The 22,072-nt window shown below is 40.6% G+C and overlaps 1 protein-coding gene across 1 annotated transcript in view; it reads right to left on the bottom strand.

Moving 5' to 3' along the window:
• Window positions 1–21,718, bottom strand: part of SH2D1A (SH2 domain containing 1A) — a 121,705-nt gene extending 99,987 nt beyond the window's left edge. The window contains exon 1 of the mRNA XM_059883523.1: window positions 21,528–21,718. Within this exon, the coding sequence (XP_059739506.1) occupies window positions 21,528–21,670 (143 nt within the window). The 5' untranslated portion in view covers window positions 21,671–21,718. The remainder of the gene's footprint in view (window positions 1–21,527) is intronic.
• Window positions 21,719–22,072: the final 354 nt, after the last annotated feature.

The following is a 22,072-nucleotide window of genomic DNA, read 5'->3' as shown; positions in this document are numbered from 1 at the left end:
TTGACTGTCTTGAAACTGCAGTTATATATATAAGACATTCATGGGCAACATACATGAACCGAGCACCTGTATAAGAGCCCGACTCTGGCCTGCCTCAAAGTATTCACAACTTGAGCTTCATATAACCATTCATTTATGTAATATCTACTGATATTGTACATAAGATGTTGTAAAGCTAATAAAGTAGCTTCTTAAGGGTCTGAGGTTTTTGATTCTAGCTTTTTAAATTGCGGAAACATTGAGAAACTAGTTACTACATCTACAACATATTGTATTAGTATTATTTCAACACAATAAACCAACTTCTTTAATTTGGCTTCCCTCAGTTTACCCATTCCCGTGCCTTAGTCACTTGTGTAAGAGATTTCATAATGGACTCTATAAACCTTAAATCCCATCATTTTAGACTGAGTGATTCTTTCATTTCTTTTAAACAGAAAAGCCATGTTTTTTCTTGCCTTCTTGTTGCGGTGGTTGTTTTGCATGTTTTGAGTTTTTTGGTATTTGTTTATTTAATGGCAAGAAACAGAAGTTCAGTGGCAAGAAAGAACAAGACATTATTTGAAAACCCAAACTGTTAACACAGGACATGTCAAAACCTCCTCTCCGCTCTCCACCCACTGTGAAAGACAATTATATATAAGGCCCCCAGGAAATGCACAATGTTAACATCTACCAAACCCCCTTTCCCCTAGCCCATGCCACGTTCGTTTATGATTAAGAGAAAATCCTGACTCTCTAGGCCATACCCAAAGTGTTATTGCAAGGCAGGCAGTTGGTCCTGTTGAGATTTATATCATTTGTTTTACTGCTGCCATGGGAGATTAAAAATTAAATCATAATTTTAAATATTTTCATAAAGGTTAGGTAGGCATGTTTGATTTCTTTATTGCTCTATTGAATGTCAGAGGCTAGAGCATTTACAGAGGACTGACAGTGAGGAATGATGGTATTTATAAAACAAATGTCATTAAGTTTACCTTTGAAGAAGATGCATTCTTGACTTTACCTAGAAAATTATGCACAAATTAATTCCAATGATAAACTAGTTTTTTCCACACGAAGACTGTTATACTCTATTTTAAAAACCATGACAACAAAATATGTCTAAAGCAGTGAATGATCCATTCCAGGGTTCATCTAAGCTGGGCACATACACAGGCAGGACCACACAACCTCAGAAGGCTCCAGAACAGCCTTGGCTTGCTCACACAACTGAGGATAGCAGGGAGAACCTAAGCCAGACTAAAAGTTTTTCTTCAGGGCCCAGGTCTCAGGTTTAAGTGTTCTTTGTATCCATAAGGAAAGATAAAGTCAGCAAGTGTAAAACCTGGCCCAGCAACAGAGCCAGAACTCTCTGCAAAGCTGGTCACATGACATAAGGATGGACTCTCATGGAGAGAGAATTCCGCTAGTGAGCCTGGAACCTTAAAATGGAAGCAGATTCCGTGCATGTTGTTCCTGTAGAATTCTCAGCACCTTTAATATCCTAATATGCCCTATGACTCTCTAAGAAAGAAGGTAGTTTATTCTGCAAACATATTTGACCATTTATCAAGGTATATTCCCATCTTGTGAGACCCTATGGTTTCGTGGAACGTGTTTGGGGAAATGTTGCCCCAGGAACATTATATCCAAAGGTCAGCAAGGCATCTAATAAAGTTCTTATAATCTTGTGAAAACGATAGAGTAATGAGAACTGGATGAAATCACTCTTGTAGGGTTGCCACATAAAATATAGGACACCAAATATTGCATGGCACATACTTATATTTAAAATGTAATCATTGTTTATCTGAAATCCAAATTTAACTAGACATTCTAGGTTTCTTGTTTGTTTGATTTTGTTAAATCTGACAATGCTACACTGTTAAGGTTTGTGAGTCTCTGAAACAAAGGTTTTTTTTTTTTTTTTTTTTCTGTCTTCAAAAGACACATTTCCTCCTTAACCAGAAACTCATTGTTCTGCCATGAGGCACAGTCCAGAAAATTAGATCCTGCTCAACATTATGAATGTGGTCAACTGTTCATTTTCTATATCTTCTATTCTCTGCCAAGGTCATCCCTTTCACCCTAGGAAAGAAATAAAAATGCTACCTGTAACTCCCAAGCTGTTCAAGTTTCACATCTGACTTCAGAATCAGTAACAAGCCAGTTCAGTTTCTTCATTATATCATTTGTTCCCACACGAATCAGCAAATGTGTATAGAGGTCACTGAGCTGGACAAATCTTAGCAGAATTTGTTCTGTGGCTGTACACTCCAGGAAGGAGTGTGCCTTCTGTCCTTCTCATTCATTCACTGAACAAAAAACAGCTCCTTATCACCCAGAATGCACCAGGCACTGTGCTAAGCATTGGTCATCTACAACAGCTCAACGTGACAGACATGGTCCCTGTCTGCATAGAGCTTATAGCCTAGTGGGGAGGTAAGAGGGGAAAAACAAGTCATAAACTAGAGTATTTCAGACTGTGATAAATTGCTTTGCAAGAAATTAGAGGAATATGACACAGAGAGTGAATAGGCTGGGGAGAGGCCAGCTCCATTAGATGGGCTGCTCAGGGTCTGGTCTTTTTGAAGAAGTAACATACATATAACCTGAGGAGTGAAGAACTAGCAATTCAAGATGCCAAGAGCCAAGGGAACAGCAATCCAAGCAGAACGAAGGCCTCAGTGCTTGGTCCCAGAGTTAGTCACAGGAACAAGACTGATACAACCTGGTAAGTGCATCCTCTCACCCGCAAGATGTCAATCCTCACCCCATGCTGGCTTTCACACTCTTTCCACTAAAGGACAGCAACTTAAAAGGCTGAAGTGAAGGAAATAGTACCAAAAATAGGTCAAGAAAGAACAGAGAAGCAAATGGTATTTGGCCTCTGTTGCCATTTAATACGAGAGAGAAAACACAGAGGCAGTGGCTGGAAAACAGTATTTTTATCACATGTAGCCTTTATTTTCAAAGAAGTTCTGGAAGTTCTCACCTAAAACCTACTGTGCTCTTTCAGATTCTCTCTCCCTGTCTTGTTCCTTGGGGAAACTGTGCAGCAGTGTTTTTTTGAACTCAGGTTCGGCTCTGAGCAGTGGAATGAAAATGATTCTCAAACCCTTTGGGGAACTTTCCCTCCCATGACTGAGTAGCAAGAACAGCAAAAGTAATTTGTCCTCAAGCTCATCTTGGGCTCAAGTTTTTACATGCATTTTTCAATGACTCCTAAATTACGTGCCTTCTGAAGTGACAGAATGATCAACTGTTTTCTCATATTTTGGTGTGGTTTGCTATGAGGTTGCTAAAAGTGAAGAAGGTGGCCAACTGAAAATTCGAGTGTCAAATACCACAAGTAAGAGATACAGACTGACAAATGCAGGTTGTTTCAGGGTGGTACTTACAAAATGTAACACAGTGAATGTAGGCCAGGTATGGAAAAGAAGATGAACTAAGACCCCGTGTTTTAATTAAGTATGAAGAATACATCAAGTTACTTTAGCTTGCATGTGAGAGAAAAAGGTGTTATGGTTGCCAAAAGGTGCTTTTAAGGAAGTTTCAAATGGAAAAGGATGGGACTTCCCCAGTGGCCCAGTGGTTAAATATCTGCCTTCCAATGCAGGGGACATGAGTTCAATCCCTGGTTGGGGGACTAGATCCCACATGCCATGGGGTCAACTAAGCCTGCATGCTACAACTAAGTCCATGAACCACAACAGAGATCTTGGCACTCAGCAACAAAGATACAGGGCAGCCAAAAAATTAAAAAAATATTTTTTAAAAAACTTTTTTAATAGAAAAGGACCATTTGGGGGCTTTTCAGCAACATATCTGGGTGTCTTTCGAGGCAATAGCAACTTAGTGAACTTACCGTTGTCTAACCTTCAGGCTTATGATCCCAAGAGGCTTATTTTGTCAGTAAATGCAGGGTAAACTTAATCTCTCAGGAGTATCACCTTTAGTCATTCAACAATGTTCATTAAGAGCTTTCTGTGTGCCAGACTCTGTGTTCTAGGCTCTAAGATGTAATAGTGAGTAACAGATACTAACAAATCCCTTCTGATGGAGGCATTCTTTTTTCAACTGGGTTAGTACATTTACAACCTAATTATGTCTGATTTCACTGACCTGTGACATCACACAACCTTTTAATGACCAAATCTGAGCATTATCCCACCTCACTATAGAAAATCTATTCTTTTACCAAATTTCCGTCCCCAGGAATCTTTAAGAGTCCCTAAGCAATATTTACATGGTCCTTAGATCTAGCCTAGTTATCCAGCACAGCAGGTGTTCAGTAAACAATTATTATATGTGTAAATGAATTTTTATAATACCATTTATTTAGGTTTACAAAGCACTTTTGTGGTTTTTTCATCTTAATCACTTACTGTGTGCTCTGCAGAATACATGGCTCTGTGGGTGATAACTCTCCTTGGCTTCAGGAGCGGGGGGTCAAATCTCATTTGTGGGAAACAAAAATATAACATACAATACTTAGATAGCTAAGACTCTGAGCAGTATACTAGTCAGCATCGTAGAAGAACTCAGTGGGTATTGAGCAGTCAGAGTGTCACATTTGGGAATGGGAGATCTTAATGTGGCAAAAGGAAAAGATAAGAATTAGGACTCTGCTCAGTTAGAGCCCAGTGGTAAGACCCATCTGGCTGGAGCACAAGACATGGTAGGAAATAGATTTGAGTAGGTCAGATGGGGCCAAGGTAAATGTCAGGCCTTCAGTGCCAGATTCAGGAGTTTGGGCTTCACTGGCAAACAGGGAAGAGTCATTTTTGAACGGTGTTTATGCAGAGAGAAGCATCGTGATATTGCTAGCACTGGCCTATTAGGTCGAAGGAGAGGAAAGACCCAAGTATTTCAAATTTTACAAATAAAAAGTAATACCACTGATGAAAAAGGGAAGATTGTGGATTTTCCCCTAGACAATGAAACTTGTATAAATCTATGAAAAGAGGTGCTGCATCAAGATCCGAGATTAAAAAGCTTCAGAATGCTGTTCCAAAAGAAGTCATTTTAGCAGGTGGAAGGAGATAAATTGATCGAAAGTGTCTAATCTCAGCTTACACTAGATTCCTAATCAACCTTGTTGCTGATACGGCTTTCCCACTAATTCTGTTCAGTTCCACAAGTACTAACTGAGCACCTAGCATACACTGATCTCTGCAGTAGGCACTGTGGGCATAGGAAAGAAGCACAGAGCATCTACATGGTTCCAACAACCATCAGGAGGTAACAGCCTGGAGGATAATGCTGTTGCTCCTGAGTACCTGCTCTGTGCCAGGTTCGTTACTAAATGCTTTCTATGAATTTACATGAATTTAATCCTCTCAACCACCACGTAAGGCAGGTTTAGTACAGTCAGCCCTCTGAATCTACAGCTTTCATATCTACAGATTCAACCAGCTACGGATCAAAAATATTCACAGGAAAAAAGTTCCAGAAAGCTCCAAAAAGCCAAACTTGAATTTGCTGTGCATCAGAAACTATTTACATAGCATTTAAATTGTATTTACAACTATTTACATAACATTTACATTGTATTAGGTATTAGAAGTAATCTAGAGCTGATTTAAAGTACAGGGGAGAATGTGCATAGCTTATACGCAAATACTACACCATTTTATACAAGAGATTTGAACATCTGCACATTTTGGTATCCAGAGGGGTCCTGGCACCAATCCCCCATGGATAATAAGGGACAACTGTATCTTCATTTGGTGGATGAAGGAACTAAGATTAAAAAAAAAAAAATTAACCAAAAGATTGGTTAAATTATTTGCCCTAAGTCACAGAGTCAGCAAGCAAACCATGGATTCAAATTAAGGCCTGTCTGATGTTCTTGCTTTTAACTACTACTCCATTATCCAGGGCTTACATGCATAAAACAATTAAGGAACAATACCGGATAATAGCATTCAGCACTTCTCACTCCTCTTTATGGTCTTGTATGTTTTGTGTGAACTGGAGGCAGGTTTATAAGGAGAATGAGAAGTGCTATAGAATATTATCTTGGGATGACCTTTCTAAGGACTAAAGGCGGGTCAAGCAAGAGATGGAGAATGTCAGATTTCAATTTCACCATACCTTGGTACATTTCTCCCTCTCTGGTTGTCTGTGTTTGTGTGTGTGTGTGTATTCAGTTGCCGAGTTGTGTCCGACTCTTTGCAAACCTATGGACTGTAGCCCACTAGGCTCCTCGGTCCATGGGATTCTCCCAGCAAGAATACTGGAGTGGGTTGCCATGCCCTCCTCCAGGGAATCTCCCTGACCCAGGGTTCAAACCCACATCTTCAGCATTGCAGGCAGAGTCTTTACTGGTGAGCTACTGGGAAAACCCTCTCTGATTACTGACCCACATTCATTCTCTAATACCTTTCAGCTTCTACCCTTTCATCTTAACCCACCTTTAGACCTAGATTGGAGAAGGAAATGGCAACCCACTCCAGTATTCTTGCCTAGAGAATCCCGTGGACAGAGGAGCCTGGTGGGCTGCTGTCCATAAGGTCACACAGAGTCGGACACAACTGAAGCGACTTAACACACATGCATGCATTGGAGAAGGAAATGGCAACCTATTCCAGTGTTCTTGCCTGGAGAATCCCAGGGACAGAGGAGCCTGGTGGGCTGCCATCTATGGGGTCGCACAGAGTCGGACACAACTGAAGCGACTTAGCAGCAGCAGCAGCAGCAGGCCTCCTAGATATGTAGCCTTTCAGTGGGCTACCTTGAGCCAACAGACAACACACAGTATCTATAGGAGTAGAGGAGGTGAGAGTGGGTAACATATCTCTTACCTAACATCAGTTATTTCAACCAGGCTCTTGATAGAGCTAGACAATTCAGTTATATTCACTATCAAGTATCTGGTGCAAATGGATAGTCTAGTTCAGCAGCCTCCCAGTTTTTAACACAATCAAGTTTAAAAAGATGCATAGTCCCCAAAAAGTAAATATAAATTTATCTCCAAATTATATATACATACTACAACTATTATATATACATACAACTATACTCAAGTATTGCATTCGTCATGATATAAATATACACAATACAACTATTATATATACATACAACTATACACAACTATTGCATACGTCATGATATAAACATACACAAAAATATTAATTTTAAAAAGATGAGAAAAGATAAAATTAGTCATATTTAAAACGAAACTTTAGGAACTTCCCTGGTCGTCCACTGGCTAAGACTCTGTGCTCCCAGTGCCAGAGGCCCAGGTTCAATCCCTGGTCAGGGACTGAATCTCATATGCCGCAACTAGGAGTTCGCATGCCACAGGGAGACCCAGAACAGCCAAATAAATAACTATTTTAAAAATAAAATAAAACTTTATGAGGGAGGGGCAAAATAGGGGCAGGGGATTAAGAGGCACAAACTACTGTGTTTAAAATAAATAATCTACATGGCTATACTGTATAGCACAGGGAATATAGCCAATATTTTATAAAAATCTTAATTAGAATATAATCTATAAAAATTTTGAATCACTATGTTGTATACCTAAAACCAATATAACATTGCAAATCGACTATACCACAATAAAAACAGACTTTTTATTAATGGCACAAAAATAATTTTGATCTCCCTTAAAAGTATTATTCAGCTAAATTTATTAAATGAGAGCAGTACACAATTTCTTAATCTTTAAAATCTTATAATATATCCATTTGAAGGACTACTTCTAAATTTAGATTATCTAAATATTAGGTTTTACTGGATATCTTGCTTAAAAAGAGAGAACACAAAGATACATAGATCCAAACAGAAAAAGGACATCATTGTCTGTGCTTAATGTATCATCACAATAGCATTTTTTAAAATTTCATACTCCAATTATTCAAGAGTTTTTGTGAGTTGCCTAGCAAATTTCTATATTTCTTCATGTTCATCAGTTATGCCTACATACTAATCAGCAAATGTGGTACCTTAGTGTTTTGAATAAATAGGGTCAAATTTTACTAAAATTCTTCATTTGGAAAAGTTTTAAAGAGGATAGAAATATTTTTTGAGTTTTAAAAATTATGCAGATACCAGAGATTTTTCTTAGGTGACAAAAGTAACAGAACCACATAAAAGAAACATTTTCCAGTATCCATTTTTAAAATACAGTTTTTAAAAAAAAAAAGCGGTTATATTTTTCACTCATTAAAATTCACCTTGAAGGGATAGATTAAGTCTTCTTCTTTTTAAATAATATCTTCTGGGTATCAAACTGTTGCCAACTACTTAGCAAGTAAAAGTCAGCAAATTTGGAATACTCGTTTTTGCTTAAAAGAAAAGAATATAAAATCTCTAAGTTCAACAACTTTTAAAATCTTTTTCTCAGGATAACTCGTGAACCCTCTGGGTGCTACAAAAAATTTCCATGGTCATTCTCCCTACAAATTATTCAAAAGATTCTATTATTTAAGATTATATGAGCCATAACCTTCTCCCTGAACAGGTGGACCACAGTGTGTTATAATAGACTGAAAGCAAAAACAAGTGAGGCTGCTGCTGAGAACCACTTTGAACTGTGAAACACTCCTTCTTCCTTCATGGTGCTGATGGAGGCATGTGACATGTCTAACCCAGAGATCCAAGTGAGGAAGGCAATGTCAACCTAAAGATGAAACTTTAGTCTGGCGTAACCTTTTTCTTTTTGAGGTTAAAAAGGCAATAGAAATTTTAATGTTTTCCCCATCCTCAGATAGATCATCATGCATATCCCCTGGGGGTCCATACATCTTCCACTTTGGAGACCACAGGCCTAGGTTACTGATTAAGTGCAAGCCATAAACTTGGAAACCAAATGAGTTAGTGGGTGGTAGGGAGAGTAGTTAAAAGAGCTGAGAAACTCACACAGTGTTCTTAACCAGGGGCAGGCCATCCTAGGTCTGCTCACAAGTGGGCTGAAGGAGTAGCTAAGACAAAATAGCATCAGTGGCTAAACTTGCTACTATCAGCTGTTAAAGCATATTTTCAATTCCGTACTGTGAGAAATTCTTGGGAAAGTAATAAACATTTCTGAGAAAGAAAAGCTAATAAATTCTCAGGGCTTCCCTGATGGCTCAGTGGTAAAGAATTCACCTGCCAATGCAGAAGACACATGTTCAATCCTTGGTCTGGGAAGATCCCACCTGTTGTAGAGCAACTAAGCCCGTGTGCCACAACTATTGAGCCTGCTCTCTAGAGCCCACATGCCACAACTACTGATGCCCACATGCCCTAGAGCCCGTGCTCTGCCACAAGAGAAGCCACCCCAACAAGAAGCCTGAGCACCGCAACTAGAGAATAGCTCCCGCTCACTGCAACTATGGGGCTTCCCTCATTGCTCAGTTGGTAAAGAATCCACCTGCAATGTGGGAGACCTGAGTTTGATCCCTGGGTCGGGAAGATCCTCTGGAGAAGGGAAAGAAAGAGAGAAAAAAGAGAAAAGAAAGAGAAAAGCGGCTTTACCCCCTTAGTGTTTTAGCTCCAATAGAGCTAATAGAGTTTTGCATTTTCCCCATGCCACATTTTTTTCAGACTTTTAAACAACTTTGGTATGCAGTAGCATCTGAAATTGCATTCTTTAAACCTTACAAAATAGACTTTTCTTATCCTAAATAAATGCAGGAAAACCCATACCCATGGGTACACTCCAGTATTCTGGCCTGGAGAATTCCAGGGACTGTATAGTCCATGGGGTCACGAAGAGTTGGACACGACTGAGTGAGTTTCACTTTCACTGCAACTAGAGAAAGCCCACACAGCAACCAAGACCTAGCACAGCCAAAAATAAATAAATAATATTTTTTTAAAAGAAAAAATATTCATATAGAATGCATGCTATGTTGCTTCAGTTACGCCCAACTTTTTGCAACCCAATGGGTTATAGTCCACCAGGCTCCTCTGTCCATGGGATTCTCCAGGCAAGAATACTGGAATGGGTTGCCATGCCCTCCTCCGGGGATCTTCCCAACCCAGGGAATGAGTCCACGTCAGTTACATCTCCTGCATTTGCAAACGGGTTGTTTACCTTTAGCACCACCTGGGAAGCCCTCATATAGACTACAACACACTCAAAACATAATTATTCATAATCACTAACATTTCTAATGCTGTCTATAGATGCAAAGCAGTCTAGTTATTAACTTGTGTAATCATCTCAACAATGAGGTATATATAGTCTCATACCCACTTTATAAGTAGGAAAACTGAGGCCCAGAGGGAAGACTTTACTTGCCCAAGGTTGTACACCTACAAAACGGCAGAGACAAGCTTAGGATTCAAGTGTAGCTGCTCTTCCCTTTGCCCCCAGCCTAACGCGGCACACAGCAGGGCCAATCTGAGACCAGCAGCTCAATTCCAATACAAAACTGATGAATTCCACATTAGGAACTCCTCTAATCCTCCCTGGGCCCTTGCCTTCAGTCCTAACCCAAATGCCTTATCCTGGATCCCTGACTTCCCAGACACTATTAACCCACCTGAAAATCTCCACTTTGCTACCTGTATTCCTCAGTCCTCCGAAGCCCAGGAGCAACTCTGGAAATATACTTAGTGCACAAAAGCCACATGCAGCATGGGACATTTTCACCTACAATGTATGCTTAAGTTTATTCTTCCTACCAGGCTAAAAAGCATTGCAAAGTGGCCTGTGGTCCATTCACTGGGGATATGCAATGGTTCCTCTTAGTTAATACATGACATTCCCTGGGACTGGGAGGCAAGGCATGGAGTAGGAGCTACTGTAAAATTTTATCAACTATGACATATGTGGATAGAATAAAGGTGAAAATATTAAAATTCCTTTGGATTTAGCACTTTGAAGCTTAATGTAGCATCCTTCATAGAACTAATTTGTTCTTCAAGGCAGCTTATTAATGGAAAAAAGAAATGGAATATTCCTAAGGGAATAATTTCAGTATAGATGAAGGTCAGCTAGTCTTTCCTTTAAAAAGTTTTAATACCTCAGCATGGCACAAAGTAGCATGACACTTATTTAGCAAATTTGCATACATACATATATATATATAATACATATACACACAAATATATATATTTGAAAAACAAACATACAGGATATTCAGAGTACTCTTAATAATTAGAGGAGCTATAGAGCATCACAGAAAGATATGGGTTAAACTGAGAGTGTGAACCTGGGCAAATTAACCCTCAGTCTCAGTTTCCTGATCTTTGAAACAGCAAAATAATAATTTCTGCCCCCACCAGATTATCAGAAAGATAAAATGAGCTAATACATGTAAAATCCTTAGCATGCTACCTGGCAATTAGCACTCAATAAATGTTAGCTTTTTAATAAATGATAAGTATTAGCTATTATTATTATTATCATTGTTATTATAAAAGCAAGATACCTAAAGATTCATTTCTTCTGGAGTGAATTGAGAAAAGCCTATATTGTCACTATGGAAAGTCATTTAGCCTAGAGAAGACTTTAGGAGCATGCTCCAATAGTCCATGAAGGGGTTGGACGAGGACAATGCTGAGAAGCTATTCTCAGTATAAATGAAACATTGATCAAAGAGAAATGGGAGAAATTCAAGTAAGAGGGACATGGCTGAAAAGAAAGTTTCTTGACTTCCCTCAAAATGGAGCAGGCTGCTGAGAAAATCAGTGGGGTCCCAACCCTAGATACCACCCCAAAGTTACAAATACCCATTCATCTGGCAGAAAGTAGGTCTCAGGTCCCAAGAATTGTATTTATGAATCTTTTATATATCACATGCCCACCAGCTGTAATTGGAAATTTCCATGATCAATCTACTGGGAACCCATACCAGAACCCTGGCTTCTGCCTTTGACAAAACCAGTTCACACGACCAGAACAGTAGCTCTCTGCTCCAGCACCATAAAGATCACGATCCCCAAGCAGCTTCCCAGCACCATTATCACTTTCACCTTTAAAGGTCATCATCTGAAGAAATTAATAGGCACATTACATTTTCCACCTGCAAATGAGCAAATCCAATTTTTTCAGATGACTCAAACTGAGATGTAATCTGAAGTTTCCATCCAACATTGAACTCAGAAAAGCCAACACCACACCCACATGGGGTTTTATTGATTGCTCTGTACCCCAAACCAACCCGAAAAGCACATTTCTTTCTGATTACAAAAAGGCTCAGTTGTAGAATTAAAGTGAGATGGGATTATGAATGTCAAATTAACCATTTTAAGTCAAAGAGATGTCACTGAACATGGCGCTCCTTTTGGCCTTAGAGTTTTAAGTTTCATAAAGCTCCCTCTTTGTAGGTCCAATGCGCCTTCTATATTCTGAGGATTAGACGAGACTCCAGACTGATTTGACTTGTACATTTGAAATAGTCAAATCCAACCTTTATTGAGATCCTGCCCATCTTCCTAGCTTCTTAGAGTACATTTTCCTTTGCTTTCAAAAGAAAAGGGGGTTTTTGTTTTCCCAGCTTAGTGAGGTTGGACTGATTGCTAAAAATAGCTGGGAATGAAGACCCAAGAGGCAATTTTGTGTGTGTTTTTTTTTTTTAATTTTATTTTATTTTTAAACTTTACATAATTGTATTAGTTTTGCCAAATATCAAAATGAATCCGCCACAGGCATACATGTTTTTAAGAAGTAAGATCAGTTTTCAGGATGCCAGGCTGCAGGGTATAGAAGACACAATCAGAAAGCTTTGCTTTCCATATCACTTCATTTGCTTAGAAAGGGTGGGGCTTCTGGCTCTCATCTCACACACCAGAGAGTCCTGCTTCTAATCTAAAGTATCAGGTTATTTGTAGAGAAGTGACAACTTCTGTAACGGCTAATCTCTCCATTCACGTCATGGGCTTCACACTCCTAACCTGGCCCCCACTTTCTGTGGGGGCTGGCAGAGACGTTTTTAAGAAAGCCCTTTGAGATGTTCAGCCTGGGGATGCTTCAGTGGGCCATCTTCTTGATCAGTTCTTAGCAAGTCTCTGCAATCAACCTGATATCTCAGAGAGTAAATCACTGCAGACACCAAACATATGGTCAATGAACCAAGTTCAAGTGCATTAAATACTACCATTCTAATCTGTATGGGGTCAGCTTTTGCAAACACACTGACACCCAGCATGCACACACGTGCACACAGATATAGATATATACACACACTCCTACCCTATCCCATGGGTCCTATTCTTCCCTCTAGTTCTGCGAGGCTAATTGAATAAACCTCTCCAGCAAGTTTCTGGTAAATGTTTCCACCTTATTGTGTCGGAGTCCCTCCCCATCCAGTTGCCTATATTTTTAAGAGGAGGCTCCAAAAGAAACAATATTTTGTTTTTTTCTATAATGGAAAGTTTGGGCCTTGGGGTTTGCCTGTAAGGGAAGAATTTGGCAAAGGAAGACCCATTCCCCACACCCTACAAATCACAAGACTTGGGTGGCTGCCTACTCCCTCGACATAAAGCCCTAAGTCCAAACATGCACATATGGTGTCCAGCTGCCTCTCACTTCAGAGTCAGAGACTTGGCCTTTCTCTTGTCTTCCCCAACCTACATTCCATCACCTCCTCATAGATCACTGATGGGAGCCATATGTTCAGAATTTACATGTACTGTATTCATAACGGAAAATTCTAGTCAGACTTCTGCAATAGATATCTGGATGTCAGCTTTGTTAAATTTCTCTGGACACAGAGCAAAGCCATTTGGCAGTCATATGTCTCTCCACGTCTTATAAAAGTAAAACAATAATTTTTTGTACTGAGGTAGACTTCCTTGACTGTAGAGTCTGAAGACTTTTATAAATATTCTCACAAGCATGTGATTCCCTCTCATCTGTTTAGACTATTATATCACTTTCAGAGGCAAAACTTAACTCTTTACATTTCTAAATACATTCCAACTTGTCCTCATACAGAAAGATACACACAAGTAGTATGTCATTTCAGTTGCAGAAGCCTTTTGTCCAGCCTAAACAGATGTTTCCCCATGTGCTGATCGATGCCAATTTTGCACTTGCTTGTATAGTGTCTTATATGGCCCTCTAATTACTTCCAGTGTGTTAAGCAGATCTTGGCCAACCACAGTGTAACATCACTGAAGCCCTGGTCTGCATGTGATATTTCTTACATAGCCTGCAGAACTTGCCATGGTGGAGAGCATCTGGAAGGAACTCTCGAGTAAATGAATGGTTGAATCAAATTCGTCTTCTTAATGTATTCTCTTAAAATACTGGGTAGAACATTTGAAAATAAAATCAAGGCATATGAGTGGGAGGAGAGTGTGAGTATAAAACTACAGCACAAGGAAGGTTTCAGGGGAGATGGTTTACATGAATCTATACACGTACTAAATTCATGGAACTGTGTGCTTCCCCCCAAATGTGTGATCATTTTAAAAATTAAAAGGATTTTAAATCAAATAAGTGAATACATTTTACTTTAAGTACTGTTCTCCCACTAATTTTAAAATTTACTCTAATCCTTTTTCATATCCAGAATTGAGTACAATGTTTCTTTCAAAGCACATGCACCTTTTATAAAGCAGGAAAAATCATCACATAGGTTTTAGCTACCTCTCCTCATTCATAATCATCTGAATCATGCCAGAGTTTACACTATTCAAGGAAAGTGAGGTTCTAAGAAGTCTATTAAAGTGATAGAGCTTAGGGACTTCCTTAGTGGTCTAGTGATTAAGAATCTACCTTTCAATGCCAGGGACTTGGGTTTGATCCCTGGTCAGTGAACTAAGAACCTATATGCCACAGAGCAACTGAATCCTTGTACCACAACTAGAGAGTTGTGTGCTGCAACAAAAGATTCCGCAGGATGCAACGAAGGTCTCACAAACTGCAACTGAGACCCAACACAGCCAAATAAATAAGTAAATAAAATGACAGATCTTAGACTAGATGCTATTTTAAATCCAATGCTTTTTCACTGTGCCACAGAGGATCTGAGGCAATTTATACATACTTACATATAAAACACTTTTACATGTAAAAACTATATTAACTAAAAATCAAGATCAGGAGAGAAAAAAGCAACAAAGTTAGAAGGCAGAGTAGGACATGGATATTAAGCCATAGAGTCCTACGTGGTTAATACAGTTGGAACTTCCAGTTTGGCTCAGAACATCCTGGCAGCCAAAGCAAAATGATCATGTTTCCACATGATCACTTATCAGATCTGTATTGTCCACAAGGAATAAAAGCATACCAGTTCCTCAGGATAAACAAAGTTTTTCCTAGCACTTAGTTCTAGAATTTCTCACATGCTGGTCATATAGAGGACACTGAATAAGAGTGGATGAAGTCTTCAACTACACCCTTATAATGTATTTAACTGTCTCTGCAGGATTCTAAAAAAAAAAAAAAAATCCTACAAAAAAATGTTCCTGGGTCAAACAAGTTACAGTGTGAAAGTGAAAGTGATAGTCGTTCAATCATGTCCAACTTTTTGTAACCCCACAGACTGGAGTCCTCCAGGCTCCTCTGTCCATGGAATTCTCCAAGCAAGAATACTGGAGTGGGTTACCATTTCCTTCTCCAGGGGATCTTCCTGACTCAGGGATCAAACCGGCGTCTCTTGCACCTCCTGCATTGCAGGTGGATTCTTTACCATCTGACCCACCAGGGAAGTCCCAAACAAGCTATGCCTTTAGCAAATCAGCTACCCTGCTCTGAGCCTCAGTTTCCCTACCTGTGAAAATTTGGGGTTAGACTAGTTGACCTCTTAATTTTCTACCAGCTCTAACATTTCTAGCCTGTGACTTAATGAATTCAGTTTTGGCTTTCCACCAACTTATGTGACCCTTTCCAATCTGTCTTCATTGCACGTATGTGTGTATGTGTGCTGGATATATCTTCAATGGTCCAGGTCATTCAGTTTCTCTTTCACATCCTCAAGCAGGGCCAGCCTCAAATACAGACATAACAGCCAGCTTGTAATCTGAAAACCCCCAAACAATAAAACCCTCTCCATAGGCCCTGGTGTCTGAAATCATGCTATCCCTTAGGCAAAGGGTAGGAGAAAGGAAGAAAATTGATGACCCTCTAGGCACAAAATACTTTTACATGGCTTTTATCTCATGTATTCTTTATAAGAATCCTGAGTTAAGTATGATTATCCCTATTAAGAAATAGGCTTGTGGATTTGTATGCTGTCCACCTAGCTAAGCTGGAACTAGAGTCTCTAGCATTTCCTTCCCTATTTCAAATAATTTGGATTTAGCCAGGGCCATGAGAGATATTTTGCATGAAATTTGAAAGGTGGAAGTGAAGTGGCAGCCATCATTTTATTATGCCCAGATGGTGGGGGCAAGGCTCCAGGTGCTATGGCAGTCTAAGTATGCTGTCCCTTCTTTCCTGGCTCTTGTTTTTGGAATGGGACAGTGTCTGAGCCCCCAGCAATAGCTAAGCTTCCTCTTTCAGCTCCTCTGACTCAGGGGCCAGGTGTGAATTCAGTTCCATAATGCAGCAACCATCTTCTCCTGCAGGACACCCCCATCTTTGAATCTGGACACTTAAAGGCTATGAGAAATTGATGTGGATTCCAGTTTGTTTCGTGGGTTCCAGCCGTTCCTCATAAGCTCTAGTTTGACATTGCTGTCCTCTACTTGACATTCATCTTTCCTATCTGTCTTGCTGACTTCAGTTCCAACACCAGATATAGAAGTAACAGCCTCATGTGAACTGGTTATTCTGCTCCCACTATTGTATAAGTTCAAATCCCCATCATAAATCCTTTGCTTTATATCATTCCTAATGGTTCTGCTTCTCTAATTCAACACTGAGGGATCCAAGGCTCAATGAAGTAAAATTATTTGACCAGGATCATAAAGCTGGCAGCAGAGTTGTAAATTCAAGGTTTATCTGACTCCAAAGTCCACACTTAATTGCCTAGGTACAGAATTTCCTGTTACCTAAACCCTGATGAGGACCAGCACTGATTTTCCCAGAGAGATAGTAAGCAACTGTACTCAAAACTTCAAATCCCCTGTACGTGTGCACTAAGTCACTTCAGCCATGTCTATCTCTCTGCAACCCTATGGACTCTAGCCCACCAGGCTCCTCTGTCCAAGGGATTCTCCAGGCAAGAATACTGGAGTGAATTGCCATTTCCTTTTCCAGGGGATCTAAACCCCCTATTCTGCTTTATTTCTGCAATAGAGCTTACTGCTAATAAGCTCCATGAGGGTAGACAGGTGTATTTTTTTTGTTGTTCATTGATATATCCTCAATACCTAGAAAAATATTTTGCACAGAGCAGATGCTCAGTTAATATTTGTGGCTGGGGACTTCCCTGGTGGTACAATGAATAGGATTGCACCTGTCAATGCAGAGGACACAGGTTCGATCCCTGGTCCAGGAAGATTCCATACGCCATGAAGCAACTAAGCCCGTACACCACAATGACCAAGCCCGCCTGCTACAACTGCTGAAGCCTGTGCTCTACAACAAGAGAAGCCACTGCAATGAGAAGTCCACACACCACAGCAAAGAGTAGCCCCTGCTTGCTGCAACTAGAGAAAGCCTGTGCACAGCAACAAAGACCCAGGGCAACCAGAAATAATAATAACAATTAATTAACATGTGTGTCCAAATGAGTAAATCTATGTCACACCAATCAATGAGGACAGCACTTTAGGGTAACAATAAGCACTAAAAGAATCAGACTTTTGTCAAGAAAAATGTTATAAATGTTCCAAGTGTTGATCTGTTGATCTCTCTTAAAACAAAAGCTGATGGTGATAACAAAGCATTTTAATAGAGCTGAGAACTCATTTCAACATAATGAAAAACCGCCACTAATAACAACACAAAAACCTAAACAAATACATTGTCCATGGTAACCTACGTTTCTGACACTAGCTCAGTTGTACAGTAAGATTACATTTTGAAACATTGCTAGTTGCAATTCAGTCATTTTTTCCACTTCTTCCCTTTATCTCCTTAGGAAACAACACCTAGGTAACAGTAGGAAGAAGCGCAGGCACAAAATCATATACTGTCACAGCAAAAAGTACTTAAAAGTTAATCTTTCATTTTACAGGTGAGAGAACTGAAGCCCGGAGAAGTGACTCACCCAAGCTCACACAATTAGATTTAAGTTTGGGTCTCTTGCTGCTGCTGCTGCTAAGTCGCTTCAGTCGTGTCCAACTCTGTGCGACCCCATAGACGGCAGCCCACCAGGCTCCCCTGTCCCTGGGATTCTCCAGGCCTAAGAACACTGGAGTGGGTTGCCATTTCCTTCTCCAATGCATGAAAGTGAAAAGTGAAAGTGAAGTCACTCAGTCTTGTCCGACTCTTCGCGACCCCATGGACTGCAGCCCACCAGGCTCCTCCATCCATGGGATTTTCCAGGCAAGAGGGGTCTCTTGCTACCTAGAATCAAATCTCTACTGGGCTGTGACTAAGTAGCAGAAGGAGACTAATAGTATCTACCTTAGAGTTGACATGAGAATTAAGTGAAATAAACACGAAAAACACTCAGCATGGTGCCTCACACATAATAAACATGTTAGTTACCTCTCCTTGCCAGACAGACACACACACCCCATAGCCTATCAGAATAAATCTTTTCTCTTCTCTCCTGGGTCCCCTACGACTCATACCATCTAAGTAAGCTTTTCTACTTATTTTAACTGTCTTCTGTGGTAACAATTCTGGAACCACTTTAAGAATCTAAAGAACCCAAATAAAATGCAAATTTCAGAAACAAGGACACTTATTTGCTGAATAAACAGATTCAGAGCTGGGTTTCTTTAGCTAGCATATTCCACTGGCACATTTAAAATTGGAATTGTTCACCAAAAGTGCATTTACTACCATTTCAGGATGAGACACAATGGCAGAGTTCCAGGCACACCTGCCTTCATTTCAAGCCATCTGGAAAACTCCTGACATCTTCATTTCCCCCAGTGTAAGTTCAACAGTCCCCATCCTGTTGTCTGCCCTCCAAAAATTGATGAAAAGGGAAAGAAGTAACTTTTTTTTGGAGGGGGGGTCCTCTGCTTGGCATTTTGCTAGGCACAAATTAAGACATGGTGGGATGACTGGCAGCAACATTGGGGGCAGTAATGCATTGCCAACTGTTTCCTCTCATTTCATCCTGTAGAGGACTGCATCTTCCACCACTTCTTAAAGTTAACTCTGCTGGGGTTAACTTGAAGATGTTACTAGAAAGCTGTATATGCTCTCCACAGTCAGTGGAAAGTCTGTCCTGAAAACCATGGTGACAAGACATACCCATCTGATACTTCAAGGGCAAAACTGAATTCATGTTCCTAAAGATTTCCAGTCAACAATCACTAACAGTCTGTCCTAAAAGACTGTCCTTCTCCATGTCTATCAAACATAAGTGCATCTTATCTTGTATATGCTCCTAGGAACCTGTGACAGGCTAGAGGGACTAAGATTCTCAGCAGCACTGCAGTACTCTAGTGGAAGGGTGTTGGGGGGTAAGGGGAAGAATGTGAGGCTCAAGTTCGATTCCTCGTCCATCCCAGGACCATGCAAGCACTAAAGCCATCACTAGGTCCTCCAAGACAGACACCACTGCTGCCATTTCCCAAAATCATTTTTTCAGACTTGAGATTTGCTAAGTGGCAAGCATCTAAGAGGGCCGAAGGCAGGTAATGAATCCAGACAACCACATTCTACCTGGGGGCTAGCTTCCAACCGCTAAGAACATTCGGTATTCAAAAGTTTTTAAAAACATTCTTCACATGACCACAAAAAAAAAAAAAAAAAAAACATAAAATGATGCTTTTGGCCATAAAATAATACTTAAGATATGTGGCGCCTCAAAGAGCTGGGTTAAAATCCGAGTTCTATCACTTATTATCTGGGGATCCGTAAACAAATAACTGAATCTCCCTAAATTTCAGTTTCCTCATCCATAACACAGAGATGGTAATTCTACTTCTACAGTCACGGGACTGTTGTGAGTATTAAACAGAATATGTGGTGCAGTATCTGCCATGAACTTTTTAACACTTCAGCCTACACAGTGTGTTTTTATATATTGTGACAGTGGGTTTTGGCTTTACATCTAGGGTCAGCCATCTGCCCTCATCCGGATAGAGACGGGGGAAGGGAACCAGAGTAATACCAGAAAGGGCCACTATCCAGAGGTGTTGACCATAAGTGTTTCTGTTAGCTATATCTCAGACACAGAACCTACACTTTGCTAATTAGCATAAGAAATGTCAAAAGTTGGTTTCATTGATGCCTATTAACTTGAATGATAAAAATAGATTCTAACTAGCAATATATATACGTGTATATATATATATATATATTATACACACATACACACACACACATATATATATCTTAGAGACACTACCACCTTTTCATGAACAGGATATAAGTTCTACTGACACCATGCAGCCAGCCCCTCACCCAGAGCAGGGCCTGGTACCCATTTTGCACCCAGTAAATGCTCGATGGAGGATGCATTCCACCACAGGGGCCAGGGTGGTGTGTAGACCAAGAATTCTTATGTCCCCTGTAAGTTTTTAGTCCTAGAGGAACCTAAATTTTTAAAATCAGCTGTTCTTCAAAACCTTTCTTCTAGCAGCTGATTTAGAACCAGAGAAAAGTTCTAGAAAGGCCAAGAGGACATCACCTGGATCGGCTCTGAGCTCCCCACTCAAGATGGTACAGTGGCCTCAGCCTGCAGGGCACACATATCAGGTCTAAGAGGGGTGAAGGAGGAAAGCTGAAGAGGAGGAGGATGGCAGGGTGGAGTATGAGGAAGAGCAAGCGAGAAAGAGAGAAATTGGTCCATCTCCAGCCATCTGCTTTCTTCAAATGCTAAGGTCAACTGGACCACAGCTCCACAGGTCCCAAGTGGACCACAGTGGTCGTGTTAAGACTGGTACAGCCATGGGAATCTGGCTGCTTAGGTCTGAATTCGAATCCTAGCAGAGAATGGGCTTCCCGCACCTGATCATCGTTGGCAACACTGTGTGATTCTACCTTTTGGACCTGGTGGCTTGCCCCCTGACTCCCCACAGTGCAGACAGGCGAGGTGGCGGGGAGCACACCTCACCAGGGACTCGAGGCAGTCCAGCCTCCACTGGAAAATCCCAAGACTTGGAGTCAGCATCCCCTCCAGCTGTACCTTCGCTGAGGCTCAGGGTCCTGCCGTCCTAAGAACTGTGCCTGCTGCTCCAAGAACAACATTCTCTTCTGTGTAGCTGGGGCATCTGGCTGGGTCGATCAGAATCCACCCCTTTCTGGCGTCATGCGTCCAGGCAACTCCTAGGTAGTGCGCCGGCCCTGCAGGGGCCTTGAGGGGTCGCCACGTTCCTGCGGATAGGAGCTTGGCTTGCAAAGAAGGGCTTCCGCTGATTTCGATTTCCCTGGCCTAGGCTGTGCAAGCTGAACCAAGACTCAAGGATGGCGGTGACCCAAAACAGGGAACCTCTCCTGTCTATTTTCTTTGTGGATGGCGTGCTCCTATATACAGAAAAATCCCCAGTAACCACACACAAGAAAACTCCAAGTCAACAAGTGAATTCTGCATGGCCTTCCTTGGTGGTGCTAGTGGTAAAAAAAAAAAACCTACCTGCCAATGCAGGAGATGTGAGAGACACTGGTTTGATCCCTGGGTTGGGAAGATCCCCTGGAGGAGGACATGGCAACCCATTCCAGTATTCTTGCTTGGAGATCCCATGGACAGAGGAGCCTGACAGGCAGGTTACAGTCCATGAGGTGGCACAGAGTCAGACATGACTGAGCAACTTCGCATGCACACTAGCAATGAACAATTTGAAAAAAAAAAATTAAGAAAACAAATCAATTTAGATAGTACCCAAAACAAATAAAATATCTACCAAAAAATTAAAAAGAATCTAGTAAATCTTATAACCTCTCTGTCCCATTAGTGAAATAATTGAACATGAATATCTAAAGAATCTTATTGCAGCCACTGGTTTAATTTTTTTTTTCTTGGTTGTCTAATGGCTACCATAAGGCACAAAAATCCTGCTTCTGGGAGGAATGTCACTGAATATAGAAGGATAGAGAATACAGGAATCATCCCTAAATGCAACTAATGACCTAGCAAAAACTGCCAAAGTCAACCTTTGAAGAATTCTTGAATACAAAATC

The sequence above is a fragment of the Bos taurus genome, chromosome X (genome assembly GCF_002263795.3).
Source record: "Bos taurus isolate L1 Dominette 01449 registration number 42190680 breed Hereford chromosome X, ARS-UCD2.0, whole genome shotgun sequence".
Lineage (NCBI taxonomy): Eukaryota > Metazoa > Chordata > Mammalia > Artiodactyla > Bovidae > Bos > Bos taurus.
The sequence above is the reverse complement of the archived record's forward strand: the minus strand, read 5'-3'. Positions and strand labels throughout refer to the sequence as shown.